This window comes from Salvelinus sp. IW2-2015, linkage group LG1, assembly GCF_002910315.2.
Source record: "Salvelinus sp. IW2-2015 linkage group LG1, ASM291031v2, whole genome shotgun sequence".
Lineage (NCBI taxonomy): Eukaryota > Metazoa > Chordata > Actinopteri > Salmoniformes > Salmonidae > Salvelinus > Salvelinus sp. IW2-2015.
Window position 1 is genome coordinate 23132578 of NC_036838.1, and position 11451 is coordinate 23144028.

At 42.3% G+C, this 11451-nt stretch overlaps 1 protein-coding gene across 1 annotated transcript; it reads right to left on the bottom strand.

Moving 5' to 3' along the window:
• Window positions 1–622: 622 nt before the first annotated feature.
• LOC111967191 (protein disulfide isomerase CRELD1-like) lies at window positions 623–11158 on the bottom strand. Its single transcript, XM_023992095.2, has 3 exons — window positions 11018–11158; window positions 1085–1312; window positions 623–867 (listed from the first exon to the last, which is right to left on the bottom strand). The coding sequence occupies exons 2-3, from the start codon at window positions 1248–1250 to the stop codon at window positions 638–640; spliced, it is 396 nt and encodes a 131-aa protein (XP_023847863.1). The 5' UTR covers window positions 1251–1312; window positions 11018–11158; the 3' UTR covers window positions 623–637.
• Window positions 11159–11451: the final 293 nt, after the last annotated feature.

The window sequence follows — 11451 nt, forward strand, 5'->3', positions numbered from 1 at the left end:
AAAAATTGTATAATTGGGAAACAAAAAAGTTTACTTAAGGGGAAGTTAGGATTCGCCCCATAGAGTGTTTAAAATCAAATCAAATCAATTGTATTAGTCACATGCGCCGAATACAACAGGTGTAGACCTTACAGTGAGATGCTTACTTACGAGCCCCTAACCAACAATGCAGTTTAAAAAAAATACAGATAAGAATAAGAGATAAGAGATAAAAATAACAATCGCGAGACTATATACAGGGGGGTACCGATACAGAGTCAATGTGCGGGGGCAACGGTTATTTGAGGTAGTTTGTGCATGTAGGTAGAGTTATTAAAGTGATTATGCATAGATGACAACAGAGAGTAGCAGTGGTGTAAAGAGGGGGTGAGGGGGAGGAGGGGCACTGCACATTTTCTGAGTAGCCATTTGACTAGATGTTCAGGAGTCTTAAGGCTTGGGGGTAGAAGCTGTTTAGAAGCCTCTTGGACCTAGACGTGGCGCTTCGGAACCGCTTCCCGTGCGGTAGCAGAGAGAACAGTCTATGACTAGGGTGGCTGGAGTCTTTGACAGTTTTTAGGGCCTTCCTCTGACACCGCCTGGTATAGAGGTCCTGGATGGCAGTAAGCTTGGCCCAGTGATGTACTAGCCGTTCGCACTACCCTCTGTAGTGCCTTGCGGTCGGARGCCGACCAACTGCTMGGCCTCCGACCGACAGCCAATCAACTTCTGATTGGCTGTTGAAGAGGAAGAAGTGAGCTYTGGTAGCAGCACTGACCTCTGAACCCTGGTAGCAGCACTGACCTTTGCACTGATAGTTGCCCTCTGTGTTGAAGCAGTAGGTGTTGGGGGGACACTGGCCCAGCTCTGTGCCACACTCATCTATGTCTGGAACACAACAGCAACAGATATTATAGCAACAGAACAGGTTTTGTATAAAGTACAGCACAGTAAGATTGTACATTGAAGCGTTTTACATTATAAACACAAACACCAACATTTAGAAAGATATTAGATGTTGATGCATCTCTTCATTTATCTGAGAAACACACACACACATAATATATATCTCTCTCTCTACACACACAAACACAGTCCCGCTTACCTACACATGTGTTGTCATGGAGGGTCCAGCCTGTTCTGCACTCCAGACACAGGTCATTCTGAAGCCCTGAGCATTCCTTACAGGAGTCCAGACAGCCTCGGACCAGMACCACATGGGACAGCACTGWGTACAGCCCTGCAGCAAGGAGGGGCCAGCCAGTCCTCATCACACCCTCCCTATCAAGCAGCCACTGAGACAGTATGAGAGAGTGGATTGGACCACCGAGTTCTATAGGAACCAGGGGACACAGACAGGAAAGTATACAGTTCTGTATTAGGTTGAACACTTACTTTAATCGTTTAGATAATTAAAGGGCCAGTCTGCAATTGATACATACATTTTTTGGATGATTATACATAGGTCTACCCATTGATTGTTGTAGAATAGGTAATTGCACCTTTTGGAGCCTTTTGAGAAGTGTAACTTGGTTTTATTTCACCTAATTGTAATATGATATCCATAAATCCCCTTGTGACAGGGGGATGGAAGCTTGTTGTCTCCAACAAGAAGGGGCAATTGAACGCACGTTTCACCCCAAAAATGTAATTGTTAAAAAAATTCTAGCCTGTCTATCTATAGGTAACAGGGTTGACCTGCTCAACCAGCTCAGTTTTCCAAAACAAAACACTAGAAGATGGCCAAAAAGAGTAGAACCTGCTCACCAGCTTTTACGCTATAGTTTCACTATTAGATGTTCGTTGTTTCTTTAGAATATATTTTTTTAATGAGAGTTCAGTTCATGCAACAGGGTTGACCTTAAAATGAATCCCTAATCAACTGAAATAAATACAAATCCTCAGAAAATACTTTGTCAAAGCAACAAAATAACTACGGGTTAACAATTATGGTGAAAATGTGGATAAATGTTGTGGTTAAGTGGGTTAAAATCTTCCTAGAAGTCAAAGAGGATCCACAAAAGGGACATGTCAAAAGGGACATTTGCACTTTTAGCAAGTCTTTATTCATTTCAAAAATGTATTTATTGAATTTTCCATGTGGTCTATATTAGTGACCCGGTTCAGGAAACTAGGCGTTATGTCGCAAGTCATGACTTCACAGGAGAGCTATTTGAACGTAAATTWAAWWWAAAAAATCKAAATGCATTTTTTGGCAGAAATGTCTTCTCGAACATGTAAACTTTCATGTGCCTTAATATCAAAYTTGTAWGCCATCTGTAAATACAGATACAATTGTTAAATACGAGCCTAGTTGGTTTAGCCACAGAAAAAGTGAGCAAACTTCCCGCTAGCCATGATTGGCTGAGATATTGAGTGGGCTGGACATGCCGAGAGAGGAGTTTGGATTGGTCTGCCATATAGCACGCATCTGTCTATTGGAGCTTGTCAGTATGGCTAGGTAATCGTGTTAAACGCGGCTTTTTTTCAAATGTATCGCATCGTAAAACTGCATAAACCTAATGTCAAGTGAAAGTGTACTGTTAGCTAGCTAACGTTATGTGTATGCTCTCCACTTTCTGGAGTACCGAGTTTTGAAATCAGTGGAATTCAAGTATGATAGCTAAGGAGATGGGGAAAACACCAGTTTGGATTATGTCGTCAAACTAAGGGAAACTATGCATGGCATCAGACAGGAGATGCATCCAAACATGATGTATACTGGTAAGATAGTCTAGCTAGCTACATTTTCAGATATTGCACGTTTCTAATTTTGACAGCAAGTGGTTTCATTTCAAGTGTACTGTTAGCTAGCTAACGTTAGCTGGCTGGGTCGCTAGCTAACATTATGTGCATGATCTTATTCTTCGTATCTCAGACACATTTGCTTGACTAGTTATAGCCATAGAATCTGGTTGGTTAGCTACCTGCAGATTCATGCAGGGTAGTAACGCCATGAGTTGTGATTATGGTCCATTGTTTAGCTAACTAGCTACCTGTCTTAACAAAAGACCACTCTAATTTTGACAAAGTATTTTCATTTCAAGTTAGTGTACTGTTAGCTAACTAGCTAACGTTAGCTGGCTGGCTGGATTCATTGTTTACCTCGCTAGTTATCTAGCTATATTTCTCAACAAAAGACTCTYGTCTTAGTGTGCYAGMGCGCAGAATAACTGATACCATTTTTTACGCTCAACGCCCGTTGAATATGTCCGGTGTCAGTAACCGTCGGCAACAAAGCRTAATTCAATTGTTGCCAGCAGCACAGTTACAGTCAGCAACGCTCTGGATAACATGAAAACGGCCTAACCAGCTCTGCTAGCGGGAGTAAAATGGTCAGAGTGGGGTGTTCTCTCATTATGTGTCTGGAAGTAGCTAGCCAATGTTAGCCAGTTAACTTGGGTGCTTGTCTGTCGTTGTGAGGTCAGAGCTTTCGGAACAACCCTACTTATTGGCCAGAGCGTCCAGTGTGCGCTCTGAAAGCAAACCGCTCTGAATTTACTAACGGACAATCTGACAGCATAGTTGCAGTCACCAACGCTCTGGAAAACATAACAGCGTAACCAGCTCTGCTAGGACGAGTAATCTTCAGTGAGGTGTTCTCTCTCTCTCTTAGATGTCTAGAAGTAGCTGGCAAGTTAGTACAGAATGCTTGGATCAACCCTTAAAGAGATGGGTGGGGCTAAGGCTTAAGAGGGTGTGAACAATGCTGAATGGGTGTAGACAAAGAAGGGCTCTCCAATGGTAGTACCAAAACATTGAAAGGCGATTTTCTCCAAAGTGAGTTTACAAGTTGATCAACTTTCAAAGCAGAATTACTTTCCCATTGTTTCCTCAAATGCAGTGTATGAAATACAATGTTGTAGCTCTGAGTCTCTACTTTTATCCAATGTAAAAACAGAAATTCAAATGTTGCCACATAAGACAGAATCCAGGTGGTGAGTCACATTAAAGGGCACTTAATTTAATATAAAAGGCTTTTAAAACAAATTATTCAAAAGTAGTTATAAAGCCCTTTTTACATCAGCAGATGCCACAAAGTGCTACACAAAAAAACAACCTAAAACCCCAAACAGCAAGTAATGCAGATGTAGAATCACGGTGTCAAGGAAAAACTCCCTAGAAAGGCAGGAACCTAGGAAGAAACCTAGAGAGGAATCAGACTCTGAGGGGTGGCCAGTCCTTTTCTGTCTGTGCTGGGTGGAGATAGTACATGGCCATTAAGGCCAGATTGTTCTTCAAGATGTTCAAACGTTCATAGACGACCAGCAGGGTCATTCAGAGGTTGAGAYAGCAGGTGCGGAAGAGAGAGAGTCAGAAACAGAAGGTCCGGGACAAGGTACTGTAGCACGTCCGGTGAACAGGTCATGGTTCCATAGCCAGTTGTTCCGATGACTGAGTGTAATCTGGCCCAGGGGTGCGAAGGTGAACGGCAAGGCACTGGAGAGATGAAACGCCCTTGCTGTCTCTGCCTTGTCGGCTCACCTCTGAGCCKTGACAAAAGCATGGATTAGCTTTTATGTTAGTTTAGTTTGTGATTATTGTTATGAAGATAGAAAAAAGCTGTTCTTGAAATATTCTTGATATTTTCGTCAAGAGAGATCAGGGTCCAGAGTAACGCTGAGGTCCTTCACAGTTTTATTTGAGATGACTGTTCAACCATCAATATTAATTGTCAGGTTCAACAGAAGATCTCTTTGTTTCTTGGGACCTAGAACTAGCATCTCTGTTTTGTACGAGTTTAAAAGTAAAATGTTGCCGCCATACACTTCCTTATGTCTGAAACACAGGCTTCCGGTGTAGGCAATTTGGGGGCTTCACTATGTTTCATCGAAATGTACAGCTGTGTGTTATTCGCATAGCAGTGAAAGTTGACATTGTGTTTCCGAATGACATCACCAAGAGGTATAATATATAGTGAAAACAATATTGGTCCAAAAACAGAACCTTCAGGAGCGTCAAAACTTACAATTGATTTGTCAGAGGACAAACCATCCACAGAGACAAACTGATATCTTTTCAACAGATAAGATCCAAACCAGGCAAGAACTTGTCCATGTAGACCAATAAGGGTTTCCAATCTCTCCAAAATAATGTGGTGATTGATGGTGTCAAAAGCAGCACTAAGGTCTAGGAGCACGAGCAAAGATGCAGACCCCTGGTCTGACGCCATTAAAAGGTCATTTACCGCCTTCACRAGTGCAGTCTCAGTGCTATGATGGGGTCTAATACCAGACTGAAGTGTTACGCATRCATTTGTCTTCAGGTCAGGCTGTGAGTTGCTGCGTAACAGCTTTTTCAWAAATGTTTGAGAGGGAATGGGAGATTAAATATAGGCCGAAAGATTTGTACGTTTGGTTTGACTATTTCAAGAGAGGCTTTATTACTGTCACTTTTAGTGAGTTTGGTACACATCCGGTGGATAGGGAGCCATTTATTACAGGAAGTAGCTCTTTCACTGGTTTAGTTGGAATAGGGTCCCGAATGCAGCTTGAAAGTTTAGAGGCCATAACTATTTTCATGAATGTGTTGAGATACAGGATAAAAAAAACGTTTGTGTCTCCATTGATCCTAGGTCCTGGCAGTTCTGTACAGACTCAGGACACCTGAGTTTCAAAGAGATTCAAAGATTCACGCAGATTCAAAGAGGAGTCCGTAATTTGCTTTCTAATGATCATGATCTTTTCATCAAAGAAGTTCATAAATTCATCACTGCTGAAATGAAAGGCATCCTCTCTTGGGAATCCTGGTTTTTAGTTAGCTTTGCGACAGTATCAAAAATAAATGTTATATTCTTGTTCTCCTGAATTAGGTTGGAAAAATAGGATGATCGAGCAGCAGTGAGGGCTCTTCGATACTGCACGGGACTGTCTTTCCAAGCTAGACGGAAGACTTCCAGTTTGGTGGATCGCCATTTCCGTTCCAATTTTCTGGATGATTGCTTCAGGGCTCGGGTATTTTCTGTAGACCAGGGAGCCAATTTCTTGTGACAAATTATTTTTGTTTTTAGGGGTGCATCTAGGGTATTACACAAGGTTCAATTTAGATCCTCAGTTAGGTGGTTAACCAATTTTTGTACTCTGACATCCTTGGGTAGGTGGAGGGAGTCTGGAAGGGCATCTAGGAATCGTTTGGTTGTCCGAGAATTTATAGCACAGCTTTAGTTGATCCTTGGTTGGGGTCTGAGCAGATTATTTGTTGTGATTGCAAACGTAATAAGAGTGGGGTCCGATAGTCCAGGATTATGAGGAAAAACATTTAGATCCACAATATTTATTCCATGGAACAAAACTAGATCCAGGTTTTGACTGTGGCAATGAGTAGGTCCAGAGACATGTTGGACAAAACCTACTAAGTCGATGATGGCTCCGAAAGCTTTTGGAGTGGGTCTCTGGACTTTTCCATGTGGATATTAAAGTCACCAAAATGTTTTATATTATCTGCCATGACAACAGGGTCTGAYAGGAATTCAGGGAACTCAGTGAGGAAAACTGTATATGGCCCAGAAGGCCTGTAAACAGTAGCTATAAAAAGTGATTGAGTAGGCTGCATATATTTCATGACTAGMAGCTAAAAATACGAAAACGCAGTCATCTTTTGGGGGGGTACATGGAAATGTTCTGTCTTAAATGTTAGCAACACCTCCGCCTTTACRGRATACGCAGGGGATAYGGTCAATAGTGTAACCAGGAGGAGAGGCCTCATTTAACACAGTAAATTCATCAGACTTGAGCYATGTTTCAGTCAGGCCAATCACATCAAGATTATGATCAGTGATTAGTTMATTGACTATGACTGCCTTGGAAGTGAGGGATCTAACATGAATTAGTCCTATTTTGAGATGTGAGAGATCACAATCGCTTTCAATAATGACAGGAATGGAGGAGGTCTTTATTCCAGTGAGATTTCTAAGGAGAACACCGCCATGTTTAGTTTTGCTCAACCTAGATCGAGGCACAGAAACGGTTTCAATGGGGATAGGTGAGCTGACTAAACTGACTGTGCTAGTGGCAGACACCACTAACCTGGCACCCTATCTCATTGTGGAGCTAGAGGAGTTTGAGTCCTGTCTATGTTGATAGATAAAATGAGAGCACTCCTCCAGCTAAAATGGAGTCCGTCACTCCTCAGCAGGCCAGGCTTTTTCCTGTTTGTGGGTGAGTCCCAGAAAAATGATCTACAAATTCTATATTTTGGGAGGGGCAGAAAACATTGAGACTCTGCTGTAGAGCTCATCACCCCCCTTAACTGGGAGGAGGCCAGAGACAGTTACTTGAAGCTGACATATCTTTTTTTAATCAAATTTAAACGCWGAAGCTATGTTGCGCTTGGTGACCTCTGACTGTTTCATCCTAAYATCGTTGGTGCCGACATGGATAACAATATCCCTATACTCTCTACACTCGCCAGTTTTAGCCKTAGCCAGCACCATCTTCAGATTAGCCTTAACGTCGGTAGCCYTGCCYCCTGGTMAACAGTGTATGATWGCTGGATGACTWTTTWAAAGTCTAMTATTGYGGGTAATGGAGTCGCCAATGACTAGGGTTTTCCATTTGTCAGAGCTAATGGTGGGAGGCTTCGGCGGTTGAACGTTTCTGTCGGCTGAGCATGCCGACAGCATTTCTTTCAAGAAGCCTTGAGAAAATTGTCYGGCTGCGGGGACTGTGTGTGGGGTATTTAAAGTAATATSTGTACTTTTTCAGATAACAAGCTGTTTTATCCTTTCCTGCACTTAAATGWCCCTTGCCTAATGATTGCATTTGAAGCTSGGCTTKCAACACKGCTATCCTCACCATAAGGCGATAGKTMTCCTGTATATTATGATTACAGCGACTGCAATTAGATGGCGTAGTGTTAATGTTACTACTTAGCTTTTTTCGGCTGGTGGAGGTCCTGTACAAACATGTCCAGAAAAAGCATCCGGGGTGAAATAGTTGAATGAAAAAAGTTGAGCAAGGGAAAAACTAAGTGTTCATAAATGTGTTAAATGCAGATTTAAATTCAATCTGTAAAGTTTGGCAGGTAGCCAAGTAGCATSAAACAGCACAGCAGCACGGAGACAAGTCYGGAACTTATGACACAATTTCTACATAAAATATCAAAGGGAAACAAAAAGGCACTMATTTCCTGGAAYGACMCCTAATTTKAATGCCTCATGAGTTCAAGACTCTATTCATTCTTTATCACTGAAGCACTAGAGATTGTGCGATAGAAAYGTAAAGTTGATTWCTGATTGAGCCTCTGCTGCAGAGGATAAGTWAATTAATTACCAGCCAAAATAAATGCTTYGCGGATTTCAAGTAASMGACACATCTCAACATCAATGGTTCAGAGGAGACTGTGTGAATCAGGCCTTCATGGTCTAATTGCGRCAAAGAAACCACTAAGAAAGGACACCAATTAGAAGAAGAGACTTGCTTGGGCCAAGAAACACGAGCAATGGACATTAGACCGGTGGAAATTTGTCCTTTCGTCTGGAGTCCAAATTGGAGATTTCTGGTTCCAACCGCTGTGTCTTTGTGAGACGCGGTGTGGGTGAACGGATGATCTCCGCATGTGTGGTTCCCACCGTAAAGCATGGAGGAGGAGGTGTTATGGTGAGGGGGTGCATTGATGGTGACACTGTCTGTGATTTATTTAGAATTCAAGGCACAGTTAACCAGAATGGCAACCACAGCGTTCTGCAGCAATATGTCATCCCATCTGGTTTGGGCTTAGTGGGTCTATCATTTGTTTTTCAACAGGACAATGACCCAAAACACCTCCAGGCTGTGTAAGGGCTATTTTACCAAGAAGAAGAGGGATGGAGTGCTGCATCAGATGACCTGGCTTCTACAATCCCCCAACCTCAACCCAATTGAGATAGTTTGGGATGAGTCGGACCACAGAGTGAAGGAAAACCAGCCAACAAGTGCTCAGCATATGTGGGATCTCCTTCAAGACTGTTGGAAAAGCATTCCAGCTGAAGCTGGTTGAGAGAATGCCAAGAGTGTGCAAAGCTGTTATCATGGCAAAGGRTGGCTACTTTGAAGAATCTCAAATATAAAATATATTTTGATTTGTTTAACACTTTTTTTGATTCAGAGAGGTTGGGTTAAATGCAGAAGACAACTGACTCGGTATCCCCTTTACCTTCCCACATTAAGAGAAATCCCATTCAGCCTTGTTTACAAGTTTGAAAACTGGAATGTGAGACATAATCTACACATCGATTAGGCTGATAGAAATCCTCAGTATTTTGCTTAATGATTTTCAATTTGAGAGTCRTTATTTTTTATATAGYCCACACTTTCTCGTTCTGAATTTCTATCAAGTGGGAGGGCTGTGGCTTCGTGATGATCACAAGAGCAGTTGATCACAGATTTGATAGCTCCAACTCAGAGCACTGCAYAGGCATGAATTTTAAGCCCGAGCCCTACCCATGCCCCCGAAGCTCAGGCCCTAACCTACCCAGGATCGATTGCTTCTGCCAAATKTAAGGCCGGCCCTGCCCGAAACCCAAAATAACTGCCTCCTTAGTAAATCTATTAGCTGCTTCTCTCTGTCTGTCAGTCGCTCCTTGCGCACAGCTTGYTCTGTTTATTGTGGCTCTGAGTCTGAGTAACCATGGTAATTGCTCTTCTTGGGTTGCTCTGCTCNCCCGAAACCCAAAATAACTGCCTCCTTAGTAAATCTATTAGCTGCTTCTCTCTGTCTGTCAGTCGCTCCTTGCGCACAGCTTGYTCTGTTTATTGTGGCTCTGAGTCTGAGTAACCATGGTAATTGCTCTTCTTGGGTTGCTCTGCTCAATGAAAAGACATGAGCRAGCAGTTAGCTGTTAGCTACTTTTCATCACTCTAAACTCTGACAAAACTCAAGGAACATTATTATTTTCWGYAAAATAATCTCTCCTGTTTTATATTTGATGAGATTGGAGCACATCTGACACAACGTTATGATATCACCCAGATATGACTGTACTGTGCAGCAGAGCACGAGCAAATGGCTCAACTTCAAMATTTTTGTGATCAATTTAGTGATACCTGAGGCCTGCCCGTACCCTAGTTATTGATGGAAAAACAGGCCCTACCCCGCCCTAACCCRATGTATAATGTCAGGGCCCGTCGGGCTCGGATCAGGTAGCCGAGCTCTATTCTASCTCCGATACTGCCAAAACATCAGCTATGCGGTTGTCGGCTATCGCCCTTAAAACGCTTGAACTGATTGAATCTAGGCCTTAAAGGGRMAATCTGCAGTTGCTACATCCATTTTTGGACTTGTGAGTTAATGATATGTACCCATTGATTCTTGAAGAATATATCTTATAAATGCCTCATGAACTAAGTTCAACTGTCGTATTCCTTAAGAACCCGAAATATTGAATTGTTTTACTCCAATGTTTGTAAGTAAAAGTACATGGAAACAAACACTGTATGGCCTAAACACAAAACTAAAACTATAATTTTGATATCATGGATGGTCAGCCTTTGCATTCATTTATTTGTATATATTTGTTCTTATTTTACCAGGTAAGTTGACTGAGAACACATTCTTATTTACAGCAACGACCTACGTAATAATTACAGGGGAGAGGAGGGGGGATGAATGAGCCAATTGGAATGAGTCAATTCATAGCTATGTCTATGAAGTTGAGAGTGGTTACATTTCTCCAGCATCATCCCTCAGCTTTTTACCAAAATAGGCACAGGGAGTTCAGTTTGTCATTGTTTCAACTGCTGATTGGCACTTTAAACTTGCACCTTTTTTTCAATGCTGAATTGAATGTAACTGAGAAAACTGAAAGTGTCATAATCTATTGTTTAGCAAACATCCTTTCTGAATTTAAAAGTATCCAAGAAGAAATCATCTAGTTTTTCCAAACGTACATGTAATCAGTTACTCCCCAACCCTGCTGTAGAAAGTATAATGAGTGTTATTGTCAGTAACSACAAACAACTAAGGAAAATAGCTCCATGCAATTCTCTGCAACTTGACAACACTGTAGATCACATGGACTATTTTTTTGTAAATTACCTTGAAAAGTTCACACTATATTTACCTCTAAGTTTTTCGACGCTGAGCGTGAACAGCAAACGGTTTTGTCCRAAGGCACCCTTCAAAGGAATGACTGAACTGTGCAAGTCTCTGTGGGACCGCCGTCTTTCTACTCTGTTGATTTCAGCTGTCGTCGTTCTTGTTGCTCATCGGATCTGGTTTGCGCTCAGACAGGCTAGCCCTTGACCAATCACAACCTCTTGAAGGGCAAAAGGGTCCGGGACTACTGTATAAGTCGGTCAATCAGAGCACCAAGCGCACCAACACACAAAGAAGCAATGTTATTTATAACTGTGTGAGCGGAGGGCTGCATTCTGTCCTTTGTGGGACCCCCCAGCCGCGGGGGGGGGGGGGGGGGGGTCCCACAAAGGACAGAATGCAGCCCTCCGCTCACACAGTTATAAATAACATTGCTTCTTTGTGTGTTGGTGCGCTTGC